Here is a 20,703-nt window from a genome sequence, read left to right as displayed (position 1 = left end):
CATGTGCTAAGTATCATTATCATGGGCTAAGTATGATTATCACCTGCTAAGTATCATTATCACCTGCTAAGTATCATTATCATGTGCTAATTATCACTATCACATGCTAAGTATCATCATCACGTTCTAAGTATCATTATCACGTGCTAAGTATCATTATCATGTGCTAAGTATCATTATCACATGCTAAGTATCTTCATCACGTGCTAAGTATCATTATCATTATCACGTGTTAAGTATCTTTATCATGTGCTAAGTATCATTATCGCGTGAAGTCACTGCAGATCACACAAACGGGGGAAGCCCTCCAGGAGATCACGTTCTTTGAATGGGATCTCGTGATCTCCGATCGCCTCCGATCGCCTCCGATAGTCTCGCTACATGATATAAAAAAAATTAAAAAAAATTAAAAAAAAATGGCTGTGCTGCCCCCTGGCGGATTTTAATAAACCACCAGGAGGGTTAAAGGACCAATATCATGAAAACATTAAAAACACATACATATAAAATGTACTTTTCTGCCATTGAAAACTACGGCGCTTCGCACAATCAGAAGAATAGCGTTTGGTAGTGAAATCAGCAATGGTGCTTACATTAACATTAAAACGTTATTGTAATACGGCGCGCGCAAAGTTTAACGGGCGTCGCTTTATGTACTGTATGCAGTAATAATTCCTGATCTACATTCTGTTCGTGTGATAATGATACTTAGCACGTGATGATACTTAGCACGTGATGATACTTAGCACGTGATGATACTTAGCACGTGATGATACTTAGCACGTGATGATACTTAGCACGTGCAAAGCCTTTACACGTGATAACTGAGTTATCACGCTTTAGTGAATCAATCCCCTTATCTCAAACTGATAGACAAGGACACAGGAAAAAATAATTTACAGTGCATTTTACTAGGGGAGAAAAGTACATTTTATATGTATGTGTTTTCAATGTTTTCATGATATTGGTACTTTAACCCTCCTGGTGGTTTATTAAAATCCGCCAGGGGGCAGCACAGCCGTTTAAAAAAAAAATGTATATCATGTAGCGAGACTAGGTCAGCGGCATCCCCCCAGCCCCTCCGATCGCCTTCGGGATCTCCTGGAGGGCTTCCCCCTCCGGGATCTCCTGGAGGGCCTCCCCCGTCGCCATGGCGACGGGCGGGATGACGTCACCGACGTCCTCGACGTCGTGACGTCAAAGGGGACTCCGATCCACCCCTCAGCGCTGCCTGGCACTGATTGGCCAGGCAGCGTACGGGGTCTGGGAGGGGCGGCTGCAGCGTGACGGATAGCGGCGGATCGGCGGCGATCGGATTGCACACGCAGCTAGCAAAGTGCTAGCTGCGTGTAGCAAAATAAAATTATGCAAATCGGCCCAGCGGGGCCTGAGCAATGCCTTCCGGCGGCATAGCCCGAGCTCAGCTCGGGCTTACCGCCAGGAAGGTTAAAGGGAATCTAAAGTGAAAATAAACGTATAATATAATGATTTGTTTGTGTAGCACATCTAAGAAATAGGACATTAGTAGCAGGTAAAACACTTCACTTGTTATCTATGCAAAACAGCTTCTCTGAGCTCTTCCACCCACTGGCCCATATGCAATTCACGTTTTCCCCTGAGTTTTCTCCTAAGTGAAAAATGTTCCTCTTTGATTTAAAACAACTTTTTAGCACTTTGCAATGGGAAAAAAAAGTATCAAAAAGTACGTAAAAAGTACTACCAAAATAATTTTTTTGTAATTTTTGCTTGCTGTTGGTTTAAAATGCATTTTATTGACACGTTTTATAATATCACCTAAAAGAAAACTCAGGAGATAAAGTGAATTGCATATAGGCCACTGGGTCCAACACAGTCCTGTTTTCTGAAGAACTTAAACAGCCAAGAAACAGTGAGAGACAGCTTGTGATAAGGTTTTACTGCAGGAAAGTTCAAAGAGTCATTAGCTCTGCCCTGTTTTATAGCTTGAAAGACATAGTGTGGTTTTAAAACTGCAAATATGACAGAATGATGAAATGTTATAGAAAAAAAGCTATATAACTGAAAATAAAAATATGAGAGTCTTTTCTTTGCTACTAATGTTCTATGAATTATCCGTACTACACATACAATTCATTATATCATAAGTTTTTTTTTCGCTTCAGTGTCACTTTAAGGGCTTACATGTCATGGCCCCTTCATGATATGGGGGTTTGTATTCCGTAGCAGAAAAGAGGATGGGAGTCGTAACGGGAAAACAAATGGAAAAACGATTTTGTGAGTCTTGCATTGATGAGACTAAGTATAGCCGGTCCAGTACTCCCAGCATTCATCAGATATGACCCGAGGGTCATGTGACGTCATGCTTAATGCCTGCGCTGGAATAGACGTAAGGTAAATAAACTCTGTGCTATTTCCATCCTCCGTGTCCTTGGATATTATTCGTATGGAGAATGCACCCGGGAGTTCACTGGAGGAAGTGATACAGCTGTTGTTGCAGATCGCTTATGCCAAGCGATACTCGGGGGATTCGCTCGCGGGACGCAGAGAATCCTCGGGAAAGCAAGACTGAATATCATCTGTATTATAAAAAGAAGGATTGAGCTTAAAAACACACGCAGCTGAAACAGCTGGTGTGTAGTCTGTCCCTGTCGGCTGGTGGACTCCTCTATTTCATGAGTTGTTAAAAGGCTCGAGTCTAGTCTCAGACACACACCCTTGCATAGGCAAATGCAGGGGGGGATTACAGCTGCCCAGAATCCCCCCTCAGACCTGGGCGGTGCAGTGTCTGGGGACAGGCACAGGTTGAGACTCCAGAATATCTGTAGGTATCCTGCAGCTCACAGCCCCGCCCCCTTTCTTTCCCCACTACATTTGACTTTGAATGGAGCAGCAGCATGTGTACAGAGCATGGAGCAGCTCTGGGGAACTTAAATTGTACCAGAGTTGATGAAAGCTAAACTTTTATACATACCTGGAGGCGTGATCCAAGCTTATGAGGCTGGAGGAAGCCCCAGGTATGTACAGTATAAAACGTTTAGCTTTCATCAGCTCTAGTTTCCTGTAGCAGAGTCAGGTATGAGCACAGCCCTGTGCCCTGCTCACTTTCCCCTTCATTAGCAATGTCGGCTGTCCTCATTATTATCTGTATCCGGGCTGCTCCTGATTGATCCCGTTGTCGATCAGGAGCAGATCGGACATTTAGGAAATAATTGTCAGATCCTGTCAGTTGGACGGAAATTGCATTATGTGTACCCAGCATGATGTCCTACCATATTATTATACTGTATTGTGCCAGGCTGAGGGAGACCTTTCAGGAATCCCCCCTCAAAAATCCTGGGTTTGCCCCTGCCTTGTGTGCTTGTGGAGCAGAGCAGAGTGTGATGATGTCATCACTTCACCTCTCCTCCCTGACCTGATGGACAGTGGACAGCCACTGCATCAAACTGGCCACACACAGCTGAAAAGGCTGGTGTGTAGCCTGTGCTTGTCGGATGGGGGACCCCTCTATTTCAAGAGCTGTTACAAGGCGCGAGCCTGGTTGCAGACACACCCCCTTGGGTGCTTGTTGAGCAGAGTGTGATTATGTCACTACTGCACCCCTCCCCCTGACCTGCTGGGCCGCCACTGCATCATACACGGCTCCCTAACTGGCCACAACAGAAGTAAACCTTGTAACTGACTGACCCATCAATCAATCAATCAATCAATCAATCAATCAATCACAGCATGCTAATTAGTGGCAGTGTTTTATTTAGTGGCAGTTCTTTTTCATTTATTGGCAGTAGTTTTATTTAGTGATAGTGGTTTTATTTAGTGGCAGTGTTTGGTTTTATATAGTGGCAATGGTATTGGCAGTGGTTATATTTAGAGGCAGTGGTTTTACAGTATATACCGTAGTTGCCGTGCTTTTATTTAGTGGCAGTAGCTTTATACAGTGGTGGCAGTGCCTTTACTTAGTAGCAGTGGGTTTTATTTAGTGGCAGTGGCTATATTTAGTAGCAGTGGGTTTTATTTAGTGGCAGTGGCTATATTTAGTAGCAGTGGGTTTTATTTAGTGGCAGTGGCTATATTTAGTAGCAGTGGGTTTTATTTAGTGGCAGTGGCTATATTTAGTGGCAGTGGCTATATTTAGTAGCAGTGGGTTTTATTTAGTGGCAGTGGCTATATTTAGTAGCAGTGGGTTTTATTTAGTGGCAGTGGCTATATTTAGTAGCAGTGGGTTTTATTTAGTGGCAGTGGCTATATTTAGTAGCAGTGGGTTTTATTTAGTGGCAGTGGCTATATTTAGTAGCAGTAGTTTTATTTAGTGGCAGTGGCTATATTTAGTAGCAGTAGTTTTATTTAGTGGCAGTGGCTATATTTAGTAGCAGTAGTTTTATTTAGTGGCATAGCTATATTTAGTGGCAGTGGCTATATTTAGTAGCAGTAGTTTTATTTAGTGGCAGTGGCTATATTTAGTAGCAGTAGTTTTATTTAGTGGCAGTGGCTATATTTAGTAGCAGTAGTTTTATTTAGTGGCATAGCTATATTTAGTGGCAGTGGCTATATTTAGTAGCAGTAGTTTTATTTAGTGGCAGTGGCTATATTTAGTAGCAGTAGTTTTATTTAGTGGCATAGCTATATTTAGTGGCAGTGGCTATATTTAGTAGCAGTAGTTTTATTTAGTGGCAGTGGCTATATTTAGTAGCAGTAGTTTTATTTAGTGGCATAGCTATATTTAGTGGCAGTGGCTATATTTAGTAGCAGTGGCTATATTTAGTGGCAGTGGCTATATTTAGTGGCAGTGGCTATATTTAGTAGCAGTGGGTTTTATTTAGGCTGGGTGCCCACATATCACGTGAGGTCGCGTTTTATGTCATGCGTTTTTTGTGTGCCTTTTTGCTGATTTTCTACTGCATTTTTGGTGCGTTTGCATTAGGGTTTTTTTTATTGCTGATGCATTTTTCAAGCGTTTTGCATGCGTTTTAATGCGTTTGTGTTTTGCATATACAAAATGCATATGCGTTTTGTATGCGTCATCAGAATTACCTGGAATCTGTATGGGGAGTCGTCCGCCCGTAGGATGAGGTTTCTGGGATCCTTCAGAGGGTAAATGTATCCGTACTTCACCAGCAGGTTTCCGAGGTGCTGCGACTCTATAAACAAAAAGTGCAGCTTCAGCTACAAAGTTATAAACACAGATCACATTCATACTTGACACAAATTTTAAATCAGGATTCTCAGTCATAAAATAAAATTCTATTTAACCACTGCTCTGTGTTTGTTATATAGTCTACATCCTGACCCTGCATTTTAAGCAATCCATTATAATCATAAATGTTAACTCAGTCAGCCTGGCTCTATTTTGGTACATTGCCGGGAGAAGGAAGGAAGCTTGTTATCTCCCCTCCTTGCTCCTCACTGATTGGCTGAGGGCAGTTCAGTGTGACAGGGTAAGGCAGAGAAGGGAAATACTCCTCACCCCTCTGCAGAAGCTGCTGAAATATGATCTATGCTGTGCTCACATGTGTTTACAAAGCAAGCTAGATACGACAATGCAGTTTCTAGGGGAAAAAAAGAGTAAGGGAGGAAATTACATCAGGATTGGCTTCAGTCAGAGGCAGTAAAGATGGAAAATGCCTGCAACAGTTTTCTCTCAATTTACTATATAAAATTCACTGAAATCAAAACGCGGACAGTACATACATATGTTATGTAAGTATTTATCTACTATTATATGTGGTTTTTTTTCCTGGGATAATTTAGTTGTCCATGCTGCTTTAAGTACTACAGATATGAGGCCTGCCCTTGTCAGCTTACAATCTAAAGTTGAATGGGGTGCAAACAATAGGTGAGGCAGTGAGAATCTAGCAGACTAGGCAGCGAGTTTTTTGGCATGCGGTGTAGATCTGGATAGGAAAACTGACTGATTTGTTTTTTTTAGCTGATTTATAATAATATTTTAATTGCGTCCGGGAAGATGCTTAACCGTTAGATGTATGCGCGGTGCTCTGAACCGTGAAACGCGCGTCTGGCTCATTATCCCCAGAAATCCAGCCGTGACTCATCAGAGCTAAACATCAAAGTTTTGGTTTTTTTCATTTGATGTATCCCAGCCAATTATTGACATTTAAGAAAAGTTTAAATTTACATGTTGTCATTAAATAAAAAATCTTGACTTAATACTGTTGTCATTTATTAATTCATCTGGACTACTATAAATGCTAAATGACTTACCTATTTGATCTGCAGATGATTTATAACAACATTTTAATTGGTCACGGCGAGTTGCTAAATTGCCGAATGCGTGTGCCCCCGATGAAGCCACCCTCTGGACTGCGAAACGCAGCGGAGAGCTCGTTAGGATCATCGATCAAGCTGTGATTTGTTGTTTGATGTGTCTCGGCAGGAAACTCATTTACATGCTGTAGTTTGCTCTCTGTCTTCTAAAACTCCTTTTTTCTTCTCTGCATATTTTAGAATCTAGAACATGTCCATGCAGAGAAGTACAACAGGCTTCCTATGCTGGGGGCGGGGCTGCCTAATACTGGGGGCACACCTGGCTTCCTATGCTAGGGGTAGGGCCGCCTAATACTGGGGGGGGGGGGGGGGGGGCTGGTTTCCTATGCATGGGCACACCTGTCTAGTGGCTACCTAAACCAAGGAGGTAGCTGCCTATATAACTGGAGCACAACTGTTTTCTGAAATACTGCCAGTGCCACGTGCTACATCTGAGAGACAGAGGGAGCTTAGGGAGCTAAATAAGTGGCTGAGAAATTGGTGTAGGAAGGAAGGGTTTGGGTTCCTGGAGAACTGGGCAGACTTTGCAGTCGGCTACAGGTTCTACAGCAGGGATGGGCTGCACCTTAATGGGGAGGGTGCAGCTGCATTGGGGGAGAAGATGGCTAAACGGTTGGAGGAGATTTTAAACTAGGATCTGGGGGGAGGCGGGAGGATAAAGTCTCAATACATAGACAAGATGAGGTAAAAAGACAGTGGGAACCTATCATTATGGAGGGTGGAGAGGGGGGTGGGGACAGTGTAAAGATTAAGGAGGTTGGTAAAAATTCAAGTAGCCAATTTCATGTAAACAAAATTGGTAAATGTGGTGGTAAAAATATAAAGTGCATGGTAACCAATGCTCGGAGCCTTGCAAATAAAATAGACGAACTAGAGTTCATTCTGAATGACAAAGGCTATGACATTGTGGGAATAACCGAGACATGGATGGATGAAAGCCATGACTGGATAGCTAATTTAAAAGGATACAATGTGTTTAGGAGGGATAGAACAGGGAAAAAAGGTGGAGGGGTTTGTCTCTTTGTTAAGAATTCTTTTACAGCTGTCCTCAACGATGAGATGGAGGAAGATTGCGAAGATGTGGAGTCCGTTTGGGTAAATATTCATGGTGGAAATAAAAGTTGCCAATTGCTTATTGGGGTATGCTACAGGCCACCTCTTATTAATGAAGCTGCAGAACTGCGATTACTACAGCAGATTGAAAAAGCTGCAGGTAAAAATGAGGTCATAATTATGGGCGACTTCAACTTTCCAGACATTGACTGGAGTATTGAGGCTACTCATTCTGGTAAAAGCAGCAGATTTCTGGCAGCACTACAGGACAATTACTTGACTCAAATGGTAACTGAACCAACTAGGGGGAATGCGTTACTGGATCTGATCATTTCTAATAGACCAGATAATGTATCAAATGTGCAGGTTCAAGAACATTTGGGAAATAGTGATCACAACATGATAACGTTTGAGCTGGTGACTGATAGGCCACGGGGCAGCGGGACCACTAAAACTATGAACTTTAGAAAAGCAAAGTTCACTCAAATTAGGCAGGCACTAAGTTTGGTGAACTGGGATAATGTACTACAAGGGGAAGACACTGAAGGGAAATGGCAAGCTTTTAAACTTATACTCAATCAATACTGTAGTATGTATATCCCATATGGAAACAAAATGTCTAGGAATAAAAAAAGGCCTCTATGGATGAATAGAAAGGTTAAAGATAAAATGAAGAGGAAAAAGAATGCCTATAAGGTCTTAAAACAGGAGGGGACAGAGGCTGCACTAAGCAATTATAAGGAGTGCAATAAAAATTGTAAAAAAGAAATTAGGCAGGCAAAGATTGAAGCTGAAAAACAAATCGCTAAGGATATCAAATCTAACCCAAAAAAGTTTTACAAGTACATTAACTCTAAAAAAAGAAAGGTTGACTGTATAGGACTCCTAAAGGATGAGGATGGGAACTCAATGGTGGATGACCAAGGTAAGGCAGAGTTATTAAATGCTTTCTTTGCTTCTGTCTTCACAAAAGAAACAGCACTGTTGCAAACTACAGAGGCGGAAGAGTCTCAATCTTCTAACTGTAATATTAAATACTTAATGCAGGAAGAAGTGAAGGCAAGACTAAATAAATTAAAAATAGACAAGGCACCTGGCCCGGATGGCATGCATCCTCGGGTCCTAAGGGAATTAAGTTCAGTTATAGATAAACCCCTTTATCTTATCTTTTGTGACTCTCTTGCAACTGGCAGAGTCCCAGTGGATTGACGTACAGCCCACGTTTTCCCATTATTTAAGAAGGGCAAAAAATCTGATCCAGGAAATTATAGACCTGTAAGTTTAACATCAGTTGTATGCAAACTATTTGAGGGGTTACTAAGAGATACTATACATGACTTCATAGTAGAAAATAATCTTATTTCTCAGCATCAACATGGGTTTACTAAAGACAGGTCCTGTTTGACTAACATGCTCAGCTTTTATGAGGTAGTGAATGCTAATATGGATATTGGGAATGCTGTAGATGTGATATACTTGGACTTTGCAAAGGCCTTCGACACTGTTCCCCACAAAAGTCTGGTGCAAAAGTTGAGGATGCAAGGACTGGGGAAGAGTCTGTGTTCATGGATAGGGAATTGGCTAATGGACAGAAAACAAAGAGTTGTGGTCAATGGATCATACTCAAAATGGGAGACTGTTAGCAGTGGGGTCCCACAGGGGTCTGTTCTGGGTCCAGTGCTCTTCAATTTATTTATTAATGACCTAGTAGATGCAGTAGTGAGCAATGTTGCTATTTTTGCAGATGATACAAAATTGTGCAGAATCATTAACTCTCAGGAAGATAGTGTCATATTGCAACAGGATCTGGATAGGATGGCTATATGGGCACATACATGGCAGATGAAATTCAATGTTGACAAATGTAAGGTCATGCATTTTGGAAGTACTAATGGTCTAGCACCATACAAAATAAATGGGATACAGTTGGGGACATCAAACTTGGAGAAGGACTTAGGAGTACTCATTGACAACAAGTTAAATAATCGTACTCAATGCCAAGCAGCTGCAGCTAAAGCTAACAAAATTTTGGGATGCATTAAAAGGGAAATAAAAACTCGAGATGCTAGCATAATATTGCCCCTGTTTAACTCTCTAGTAAGGCCACATCTGGAATATGGAATTCAGTTCTGGGCACCACATTACAAAAAAGATATTGCAGTTTTAGAGCAGGTGCAGAGACGAGCAACAAAATTGATGCGTGGGATGGAAGGTCTCACTTATCGAGAAAGGTTAGATAAACTGGGTTTATTTAGTCTAGAGAAAAGACGCCTTAGAGGGGATCTAATTAACATGTATAAATACATCAGAGGGCAATATAATACCTTGGCGGATGAGCTATTTGTCCCTAGGCCTTCTCAAAGGACTAGAGGACATGATCTGCGCATGGAGGAAAAATGTTTTAGCCATTTATTTAGGAAAGGGTTCTTTAAAGTAAGAGTGATTAAGATGTGGAATGCATTGCCACAGGAAGTCGTTATGGCAAACTCTATACCTGCATTTAAAGGGGGCTTAGATGCTTTCCTTGCGTTGAAAGACATCCATGGCTACAATTACTAGGTAATGCCTAATGATGTTGATCCAGGGATTTTATCTGATTGCCATCTGGAGTCGGGAAGGAATTTTTCCCTTTAGGGGCTAATTGGACCATGCCTTGTAAGGGTTTTTTCGCCTTCCTCTGGATCAACAGGGATATGTGAGGGAGCAGGCTGGTGTTGTACTTTATACTGGTTGAACTCGATGGACGTATGTCTTTTTTCAACCAAAATAACTATGTAACTATGTAACTATGTAACTGGCTTCCTATGCTGGGGGGCGGGGCTGCCTAATACTGGGGGCACACCTGGCTTCCTATGCTGGGGAGGGGGTCTGCCTAATACTGGGGGAACACAGTTCTACTACCTAATACTGGGTCTATCTAATACTGGGGGCACACCTGGCTTTCTATGCTGGGGCCGGGTTGCCTAATACTGGGGGCACACCTGGCTTCCTATGCTGGGGAGGGGGACTGCCTAATACTGGGGGCACACCTGGCTTCCTATGCTGGGGCCGGGTTGCCTAATACTGGGGGCACACCTGGCTTCCTATGCTGGGGAGGGGGTCTGCCTAATACTGGTGGAACACAGTTCTACTACCTAATACTGGGTCTATCTAATACTGGGGGTACACTAACATTAACATTAACAGCCATGCTTTTGGTGTATATGCAGAGCTTCTATTTGGGTTCAAGGTGCGTTTGTAGTTCCTGGGGGGGCTCAGCGCATCTCTGATGGAGGCCATTCGGAGGCGGCCTGGTGTTGCGCTGATCCACCTTTTGCGCAATTTTCAATTTTCGATTTTATTTGATTAGCCGCACCCAGGCTATGCATATACATAGGTTAGGATCTAGTTAGTGTTAGGCCCCTCCCATGGAGGATTGACTTCTTCGCAGTGGGAGGGACGAGTACTTAATAGGTGGCATGCAAGCTGTTAATGGAAACCAACATCCTCCTCTAGTGGTAGACAGGTCATGTGTATGCTCGGTGTGTATTCGACCCCACAAGTGGGGCTTGCACTCTTTTGCAGGTAGGCACTAGTCTGTTTTTAAGTAGCGCTGCTCATTTCCTTGCTATGTACTAATGTAATTAGTTTTTGGTCAGCTGCTCCCACTTAACAGCCATGCTTTTGGTGTATATGCAGAGCTTCTGTTTGGGTTCAAGGTGCGTTTGTAGTTCCTGGGGGGGCTCAGCGCATCTCTGATGGAGGCCATTCGGAGGCGGCCTGGTGTTGCGCTGATCCACCTTTTGCGCAATTTTCAATTTTCGATTTTATTTGATTAGCCGCACCCAGGCTATGCATATACATAGGTTAGGATTTAGTTAGTGTTAGGCCCCTCCCATGGAGGATTGACTTCTTCGCAGTGGGAGGGACGAGTACTTAATAGGTTGCATGCAAGCTGTTAATGGAAACCAACATCCTCCTCTAGTGGTAGACAGGTCATGTGTATGCTCGGTGTGTATTCGACCCCACAAGTGGGGCTTGCACTCTTTTGCAGGTAGGCACTAGTCTGTTTTTAAGTAGCGCTGCTCATTTCCTTGCTATGTACTAATGTAATTAGTTTTTGGTCAGCTGCTCCCACTTAACAGCCATGCTTTTGGTGTATATGCAGAGCTTCTGTTTGGGTTCAAGGTGCGTTTGTAGTTCCTGGGGGGGCTCAGCGCATCTCTGATGGAGGCCATTTGGAGGCGGCCTGGTGTTGCGCTGATCCACCTTTTGCGCAATTTTCAATTTTATTTGATTAGCCGCACCCAGGCTATGCATATACATAGGTTAGGATTTAGTTAGTGTTAGGCCCCTCCCATGGAGGATTGACTTCTTCGCAGTGGGAGGGACGAGTACTTAATAGGTTGCATGCAAGCTGTTAATGGAAACCAACATCCTCCTCTAGTGGTAGACAGGTCATGTGTATGCTCGGTGTGTATTCGACCCCACAAGTGGGGCTTGCACTCTTTTGCAGGTAGGCACTAGTCTGTTTTTAAGTAGCGCTGCTCATTTCCTTGCTATGTACTAATGTAATTAGTTTTTGGTCAGCTGCTCCCACTTAACAGCCATGCTTTTGGTGTATATGCAGAGCTTCTGTTTGGGTTCAAGGTGCGTTTGTAGTTCCTGGGGGGGCTCAGCGCATCTCTGATGGAGGCCATTCGGAGGCGGCCTGGTGTTGCGCTGATCCACCTTTTGCGCAATTTTCAATTTTCGATTTTATTTGATTAGCCGCACCCAGGCTATGCATATACATAGGTTAGGATTTAGTTAGTGTTAGGCCCCTCCCATGGAGGATTAACTTCTTCGCAGTGGGAGGGACGAGTACTTAATAGGTTGCATGCAAGCTGTTAATGGAAACCAACATCCTCCTCTAGTGGTAGACAGGTCATGTGTATGCTCGGTGTGTATTCGACCCCACAAGTGGGGCTTGCACTCTTTTGCAGGTAGGCACTAGTCTGTTTTTAAGTAGCGCTGCTCATTTCCTTGCTATGTACTAATGTAATTAGTTTTTGGTCAGCTGCTCCCACTTAACAGCCATGCTTTTGGTGTATATGCAGAGCTTCTGTTTGGGTTCAAGGTGCGTTTGTAGTTCCTGGGGGGGCTCAGCGCATCTCTGATGGAGGCCATTCGGAGGCGGCCTGGTGTTGCGCTGATCCACCTTTTGGGGGTACACCTGGCTACTTATACTGAGGGGGGGCTGCCTAATACTGGGGGCACACCTGGCTACTTATACTGAGGGAGGGGGGAGCTGCCTAATACTGGGGGCACATCTGGCTTCCTATGCAGGGAAGGGGGCTGCCTAATGCTGGGGGCAAACCGTTGTACTCCTAATACTGGGGCTACCTAATACTGGGCGCACCCCTTGCTACCTATACTTGGGGCGGTTGTTGCCTAACACTGGGGACACACCTGGCAACCTAATATGGGGCGGTTGCTGGCTAACACTGGGGGGTTCGCCTGGCTAACTAAACTAAGGGAGGGGGCTACTTAATACAGGGGACACTTATCACTCCAGTTACCAAACACAACTCACTCAGTCACTGGACAGCTCACTCACTCAGACTTACTATTCTGTCAGTCAAGAAACACTTAAACAGAGGCGCCCATCATAGGGTAAAGTACACTAAAAACAGTTTAAAAAGGGAGTTAGTGGTGGACTTACTTACTTACTTACTACTCCACAGTGAAACACGTTTCGCAGGCAAGACCCGCTTCATCGGTTACCCTCTATTTTGCCTGATGAAGCGGGTCATGCCTGCAAAACGCATTCACTGTTGAGTAGTCAAAGCCTTGCCCATGTTTGTGAGTATAATTTTACATATGACACTATTTACCATTATCCTAACCTACTACAGTATTGGCAGCTCTCAGTGTCCCTTTTTTGGTCTCTTCTGTCAAGCGAGTAGTGTTGGTTTATGCCCAACGCAAACATGATATCGAGACAATAATGAGTCTGAACGAGGGCTTTTTATAAAAGTTTTCTGAAGAACCCGAGTTTTAATTAACTACAAAGAAAGATGTTCAGTATTTCTTTAAACACCGTCGAGTAAACTGATTTACGCCCAGCGAATATACGCCGTCGCATTTAGGCTCCCGAGGAAGCGTCGCCTCTCGTCTCAGCGCAGCGGGCTGCATGCATAATTAATTAGCCGCCATGATGTCAGGCTCGCTAATCTGTAATGGAACACACATTAGCCGCGCTATTTGCTGACGCCAAGCTTTGGTGTCCTCGCTGAAGCCCGGAGACAGACGGCGGCGAGCGCGGCAGACTGACAAAACATTGTTCTTTCCAGCTACAGAAAATCCCTCCTCATAAAAAACAGATTAGGCTTACTAGTGCCCAAAAGGAATAAATATTAATCCAACAGTTCCCCACACAGCAAATCTTCCATTACTGCATTCGTAAAGAGGACCTGTCACTTGTGCTCTGTGACACAGATGTACGCAAACAACACAAATATAAAAGGGCCTGATTTACTAAGGTTCTCTAGGCCAGATATCATAGGAGAATATAAATCACAAAATAAAACTATTATAATTGTCCTTATGTATTCATATAGCACTGACATCTTCTGCAGCACTTTACAGAGTACATAGTCATGTCACTGACTGTCCTCAGAGGAGCTCACAATCTAATCCTACCATAGTCATAGTCTAATGTCCTACCATATTATTATTATGTATTTATATAGCACTGACATCTCCTGCAGCACATTACAGAGTACATAGCCATGTCACTGACTGTCCTCAGAGGAGCTCACAATCTAATCCTACCATAGTCATAGTCTAATGTCCTACCATATTATTATTATGTATTTATATAGCACTGACAACTCCTGCAGCACATTACAGAGTACATAGTCATGTCACTGACTGTCCTCAGAGGAGCTCACAATCTAATCCTACCATAGTCAGTCTAATGTCCTACCATATTATTATTATGTATTTATATAGCACTGACATCTCCTGCAGCACATTAAAGAGTACATAGCCATGTCACTGACTGTCCTCAGAGGACCTCACAATCTAATCCTACCATAGTCATAGTCTATTGTCCTACCATATTATTATTATGTATTTATATAGCACTGACATCTTCTGCAGCACATTACAGAGTACATAGTCATGTCACTGGCTGTCCTCAGAGGAGCTCACACTCTAATCCTACCATAGTCATAGTCTAATGTCCTACCATATTATTATTATGTATTTATATAGCACTGACATCTCCTGCAGCACATTACAGAGTACATAGTCATGTCACTGACTGTCCTCAGAGGAGCTCACAATCTAATCACTACCATAGTCATAGTCTAATGTCCTACCATATTATTATTATGTATTTATATAGCACTGGCATCTTCTGCAGCACATTACAGAGTACATAGTCATGTCACTGGCTGTCCTCAGAGGAGCTCACACTCTAGTCCTACCATAGTGATAGTCTAATGTCCTACCATATTATTATTATGTATTCATATAGCACTGACATCTCCTGCAGCACATTACAGAGTACATAGTCATGTCACTGACTGTCCTCAGAGGAGCTCACAATCTAATCACTACCATAGTCATAGTCTAATGTCCTACCATATATTATTATTATGTATTATATAGCACTGGCATCTCCTGCAGCACATTACAGAACACCTAGTCATGTCACTGACTGTCCCCAGAGGAGCTCACACTCTAATCCTACCATAGTCATAGTCTAATGTCCTACCATATTATTATTATGTATTTATAGAGCACTGACATCTTCTGCAGCACATTACAGAGTACATAGTCATGTCACTGACTGTCCTCAGGGGAGCTCACAATCTAATCCTACCATAGTCATAGTCTAATGTCCTACCATGTTATTATTATTATGTATTTATATATCACTGACATCTCCTGCAGCACATTACAGAGTACATAGTCATGTCACTGACTGTCCTCAGAGGAGCCCACAATTTAATCCTACCATAGTCACAGTCTAATATCCTATCATATTATTATTATGTATTTATATAGCACTGACATCTTCTGCAGCACATTACAGGGTACATAGTCATGTGACTGACTGTCCTCAGAGGAGCTCACAATAATCCTACCATAGTCATAGTCTAATGTCCTACCATATTATTATTATGTATTTATATAGCACTGACCTCTCCTGCAGCACATTACAGAGTACATAGTCATGTCACTGACTGTCCTCAGAGGAGCTCACAATCTAATCCTACCATAGTCATAGTCTAATGTCCTACCATATTATTATTATGTATTTATATAGCACTGACATCTCCTGCAGCACATTACAGAGTACATAGTCATGTCACTGACTGTCCTCAGAGGAGCTCACACTCTAATCCTACCATAGCCATAGACCAATGTCCTCCCATATTATTATTATGTTTTTATATAGCACTGACATCTCCTGCAGCACATTACAGAGTACATAGTCATGTCACTGACTGTCCTCAGAGGAGCTCACACTCTAATCCTACCATAGCCATAGACTAATGTCCTCCCATATTATTATTATGTATTTATATAGCACTGACATCTCCTGCAGCACATTACAGAGTACATAGTCATGTCACTGACTGCCCTCAGAGGAGCTCACACTCTAACTCTACCATAGTGATAGTCTAATGTCCTACCATATTATTATTATGTATTTATATAGTACTGGCATCTCCTGCAGCACATTACAGAGTACATAGTCATGTCACTGACTGCCCTCAGAGGAGCTCACACTCTAACCCTACCATAGCCATAGTCTAATGTCCTACCATATTATTATTATGTATTTATATAGTACTGGCATCTCCTGCAGCACTTTACAGAGTACAGAGTCATGTCACTGACTGTTGGCCGCATCTCGACCACTCCTGATAAATGAGGTGAAATCTCGTTGCGCGCTCCTCCTGCTTCTATTCTGCGTCTCTTATCTGCAGCCTGCAGATGGAATTCTCCTAATGATCCACTTCAGACGCGCGGCAATCTCTCCACACGCTGAGAAGTGTAATGTTAATATTCCTGAGCGGCTCCCGGTATTAAGCCTGTCCATGGAAGCTGCATTGCTGCATTACTAGATGAAAGAGATATCTGGAGGGAATTTGAAAGTGGAAAAAGTATATTGGAAACCCCCGCCCCCCTCCCCCCCTGAAATGTAAGAGGCTGTAGGATGAAGGCAGTAAGCCCCAGGGAGTCAGGAATTGTGGAAACACGGTAACAGGAAGATCCATGCCTTCCAGGACTGAATACTCCAGGGAATTTAAATACCCTGACAACACTTAAAAATTAAGGGAGGGCCTCAACTACACATAATAGGTTAAACTCTAGTATTGATAAAAACATTCAGTTGCAGTAGTGGAGGACGTTCGCTTCCAAAATGGTTTGCATGTAATGGCATTCCGTAATAGTCCCTTTCACCGCGATGAGGTGTACTCCAGTCGAAAGGGGCCCTACCAATAATAAGTGACTTGGATGCCAATTTACCTTTGGGATTTCAAAAATACACAGAGGTGCACCATACAGGTGGGGCCAGGGGCACTCAAACCACCCAGGAACCCGCTCTGCACACCATATTCCGGGGGGGAAGGTCTTACAGGAGCAGAGCAGACAGCCCCCCAAAAATGCTCTCACCATCTGGGGGCACCATCCACATCTGCCACCACCGTATCAAGGCTTCCAAGTCACATATTAGTTGTAGGGCCCCTTTCGATTGGAGTGGACCTCATCGTGGTGAAAGGGTCCGGTACGGAATGCCTTTGCATGCAAATCATTTTGGAAGCGAACATCCTCCATAAGTGCAATTGAATCCAAATTATGCAAATCGTGCAACTGAAGGTCAATTTCATGCAATTTGTTTTTATCATTACTAGAGTTTAACCTATTATGTGTAGTTTAGGGTCTCCCTTCATTTTGAGGTGTTATTGGGGCCAGTTCAGCCCTTGCATAGTTTGGTGCTGCAGTTTGAATGCACGTGATGAGTCTCGAATTTACTGACAGGTATCTGCAAACTATCTTTAAAGGAAAAATCCAAGGAATGAGAAAAAAAAATCCACTTACCTGGGGCTTCCTCCAGCCTGTGGCAGCCGTCCTGTGCCCTCGCTGCAGCCCAGGAGGCTCCCGGTCTTCTCCGCTGCAGAAGCCGGCCTTACCAGGTCGGCTTTCGGGTCGGCGTCTTCTGCACTCCACGGCGCGGGTCACATGGTCCCGCCGATGTCATCAAGTCTGTACTGCACAGGCGCAGAACTACTTTTTTTTTCCTTGGACAACTACTTTAAGGCAAGTGCTACTTGGAAGTGCTCTGACCTACTAAGTGTTTTTTTTTTTTTTATGAAAATACCTCCTCAGGGGCAACAGTGCCTTCTATGTATAAGCAGCACCTGTGTTTGCAGTGATGGGGTATTAAAAAAGTATGGGTGCTCATATATTACTTTTGCAGGCCATTCGACCTTCTGATTTAATAATTTTATCGACTTGGTGGGGGAATCGGTGCAACAACATGGCCACTCAATTATTCAGCATGGTAGAAATATCTCAGTCCGTCCCAAGAAAAATAATATTTATATTGCGTTGTTCTCCTGGCGGACTCAAAGCTCCAGAACTGCAGCCACTAGATCGCGCTCAGTAGGCAGTATCCATGTTAGGGAGTCTTGCCCAAGGACTCCTTACTTAACCCATTAGCAACTTCAACAGAGTTATCTCTCGTTTGAGATAAGCGCGCTGCTTTTGGCCTCAGTCGGCAGAACTCGTTGTGCTGTAAATTCTTGGAATGCTTTGATATCTCAATGCTAGCAGAAAACACAGAAACTGAAAGAAGAAGTCCTCTGTTATTGTCTCACACTGCCCCCTAGTGACAAGTGGCCATAAATACACATTACATCAGTACTAATTAGAAGAAGGAAAACATAACAAATACAAAAAAATTTGCTAAAATAAATTGGCCTGTAGCACTTGCAAGCCTCTAAATAAATAAGCTGAAAAAGGGTTAATAGGTGCTGGCTTACTGATCAGGAAGAGCCAAGATTCCAACTCTGGTCTCCTGCGTCACAAGGGCTGGATCGTGTGCATAGCGGTAACGGCTTACGCTTTCCTGACGACCAACAGAACAGACAGACCCCCGGCTGGTGTCCCTCCAAGTGTAAGCGTCACCCCTGCAGTGCCCATGTTGAAGGCATTAATCCTGGCCTCCACAAGCGTCACTGCGAGTGCCTGCACCACATGACTCCATCGCTACATGCGTCACTGTCACATGATACAGGCGCTGTGACACCGGCACATGTAGCGATGTAACTACATGCGCGTGTGTCACGTGGACGTGGCACCTTACAGGAGCTCAGGGTAACGCGCTGGACACTGGAGGAGGCCAGGACTCACGTCAACGGACAGGTAAGCCTTCAACACTGTAGAAGGGGGAAGAGCGCCATACACACTTGGGGATACAGAGGCGCTAGGAAGGTTTCCAAATAGATTTCATGCTGAAATCTATAAGAAATCTGTCTGCAATGTATGGGAAGCAATAGCTTCCTCTCTGATCAGATTCCCTCAGAAAGGTATCGCTCATAAGGTGCCCATTGACAGTACAATTTTCCTTGTGGCGCAAATCGATGTGAAACGATTCTATGGTCGATTGGAAAAGGAAAAAATATTGATTCAAAAGTTGGATTTTATGGTTGAATTAAAATGTAAAAGCTTCTTTAATTGTTCCGTTAATGGGAACAATCGATAATTGCCATCCAACTGGTCCAAGCCCTATCTCATACAGCCATATCAATCCCTGCCATGTACTGATGAGGACCAAAAGTCCGAAACAGGCTGTCTACATGTGGGGTTGGTGTGGCAGTGTAAAATGTAAAGCTATAGGCTTGCTATACACCAGCAGTTCTGGATGCTAGCCTTGCTTACAGGGCGAAAAGAGATAATTGGCATATTTAGTAGCAGTGCATTGTGGGTAACCACTAATATTCACTTATAGCTGAATTATTGCGAGTTTCCTTCTGTTTTAAGGCAAATTTCACTAAGCGTGCTGAAATCTATGAGAAATCTGTCTGCAATGTGTGGAAAGCAATAGAATCCTCTCTGATCAGATTCCCTCAGAGAAGGATCTATCATAAGGTGCCCATTAACGGTACAATTTTTCCTTCAGATTCAATCTTTCGACAGACTTTTTACGATCAAATTGTAATGACAACTGCGCTGCTTGTGGCGCAAATCGATGTGAAACGATTCTTTGGTCGATTGGAAAAGGAAAAAAAAATTGATCCGAAAGTTGGACTTTATGATTGAATGTAAATGTAAATTCTTCTTAAATTGTTCCGTTAATTGGAACAATCTATAATTGCCTTCCAATCAGTTACAAATATTCCAATCGTATCGAAAGATGGCATTTGATGAGAAAAATTGTACCGCTGATGGGCATCTTAATGGTTGATCAGTTGGCAGATTGAGTGGTGTATGACCACTTTATTTCTCCAATATCTCTCCAATCACGGAAAGGAGATTGTACAGCTCAGCCAAGCTAGAATACAGAGTGGTTTGTTACATGGAATTGTTTCAGTTAGGCTAGGTTTCCATATGTGCGGCGGCATGCGTCTTGCGAGACGCGATGCCGGCACAGCTGTTGCCTCTCGTAGCCGAATCCCTCTAGCCGTGCTATGCGCGGCTATGGGATTCGGACAGCTACGCCCAAAATTATGCTGCAGGGCCTCAGATTTTTCCTCGGCCACGAATTCGGATGGCTCTCATAGACTTCTATAAGCTGCTGAAATCCATCCGAATTCATGGGCGGGGAATCGGCCTGGATTCGCAGCAGTGGGGGGGGGGGGGGGGGGGGGGCGGAGCCGGACATGGCGCTGTAAAGACGCGTTTCAGCAGAGCTCTGAGCCTAACCACAGATTTGAGATAATATGGAGCAAACTACTCAACCAAATCCTGCTGCTGGTACCACGGTAGCAAAGACCACCAAGAGAGGACCCCGGCAAACCCAACCTGGGACCTCAGGATCGGCGGTGAACTCTGTTTCCAAGTATTTCACAGGCCCCCAACGCCACGGACAAGATGGCGGATCGGCAGGCCTCCACTAAACAGATAGAAGATACTCCAGCAGAAAATACCTCGGCGAAAAGCCTAGAGAATATCTGGGACTTCTTAAGAGGCCTACCAACAAAAGCCGACATGCTAAGTCAAACCGATACGAAACTCACCACCACGAGGCAGGAAATCTCGGTGCTGCAGGACAACATCGTAGGCCTCGGGCAGAGAGTCCAAGTGGTAGAGACAGGCGTCTCCGACCTGCAGAAAGATCTTCAAGACCCCAAAGCTGCAAAAGAGCGACAAACCTCACTGAACGCAGTATTCCGATCACACATAGAG

The 20,703-nt window shown here is 43.7% G+C and overlaps 2 protein-coding genes across 3 annotated transcripts in view; both read right to left on the bottom strand.

The window, feature by feature from the left end:
• LOC137524086 (NXPE family member 4-like) overlaps positions 1 to 17,415 on the bottom strand; it is a 405,433-nt gene extending 388,018 nt beyond the window's left edge. Inside the window, exon 1 of the transcript XR_011022629.1 lies at positions 17,395 to 17,415. The gene's annotated coding sequence lies outside the window, so the exon portion shown is untranslated. The remainder of the gene's footprint in view (positions 1 to 17,394) is intronic.
• The window catches only part of RGS11 (regulator of G protein signaling 11), a 216,460-nt gene that overhangs the window by 118,136 nt on the left and 77,621 nt on the right, over positions 1 to 20,703 (bottom strand). For both annotated transcript variants that reach the window (XM_068243575.1, XM_068243576.1), the window contains exon 4: positions 5,008 to 5,114. In XM_068243575.1, the coding sequence (XP_068099676.1) occupies positions 5,008 to 5,114 (107 nt within the window). The remainder of the gene's footprint in view (positions 1 to 5,007; positions 5,115 to 20,703) is intronic.

The sequence above is a fragment of the Hyperolius riggenbachi genome, chromosome 7 (genome assembly GCF_040937935.1).
Source record: "Hyperolius riggenbachi isolate aHypRig1 chromosome 7, aHypRig1.pri, whole genome shotgun sequence".
Taxonomy (NCBI): Eukaryota; Metazoa; Chordata; class Amphibia; order Anura; family Hyperoliidae; genus Hyperolius; species Hyperolius riggenbachi.
The sequence above is the reverse complement of the archived record's forward strand: the minus strand, read 5'-3'. Positions and strand labels throughout refer to the sequence as shown.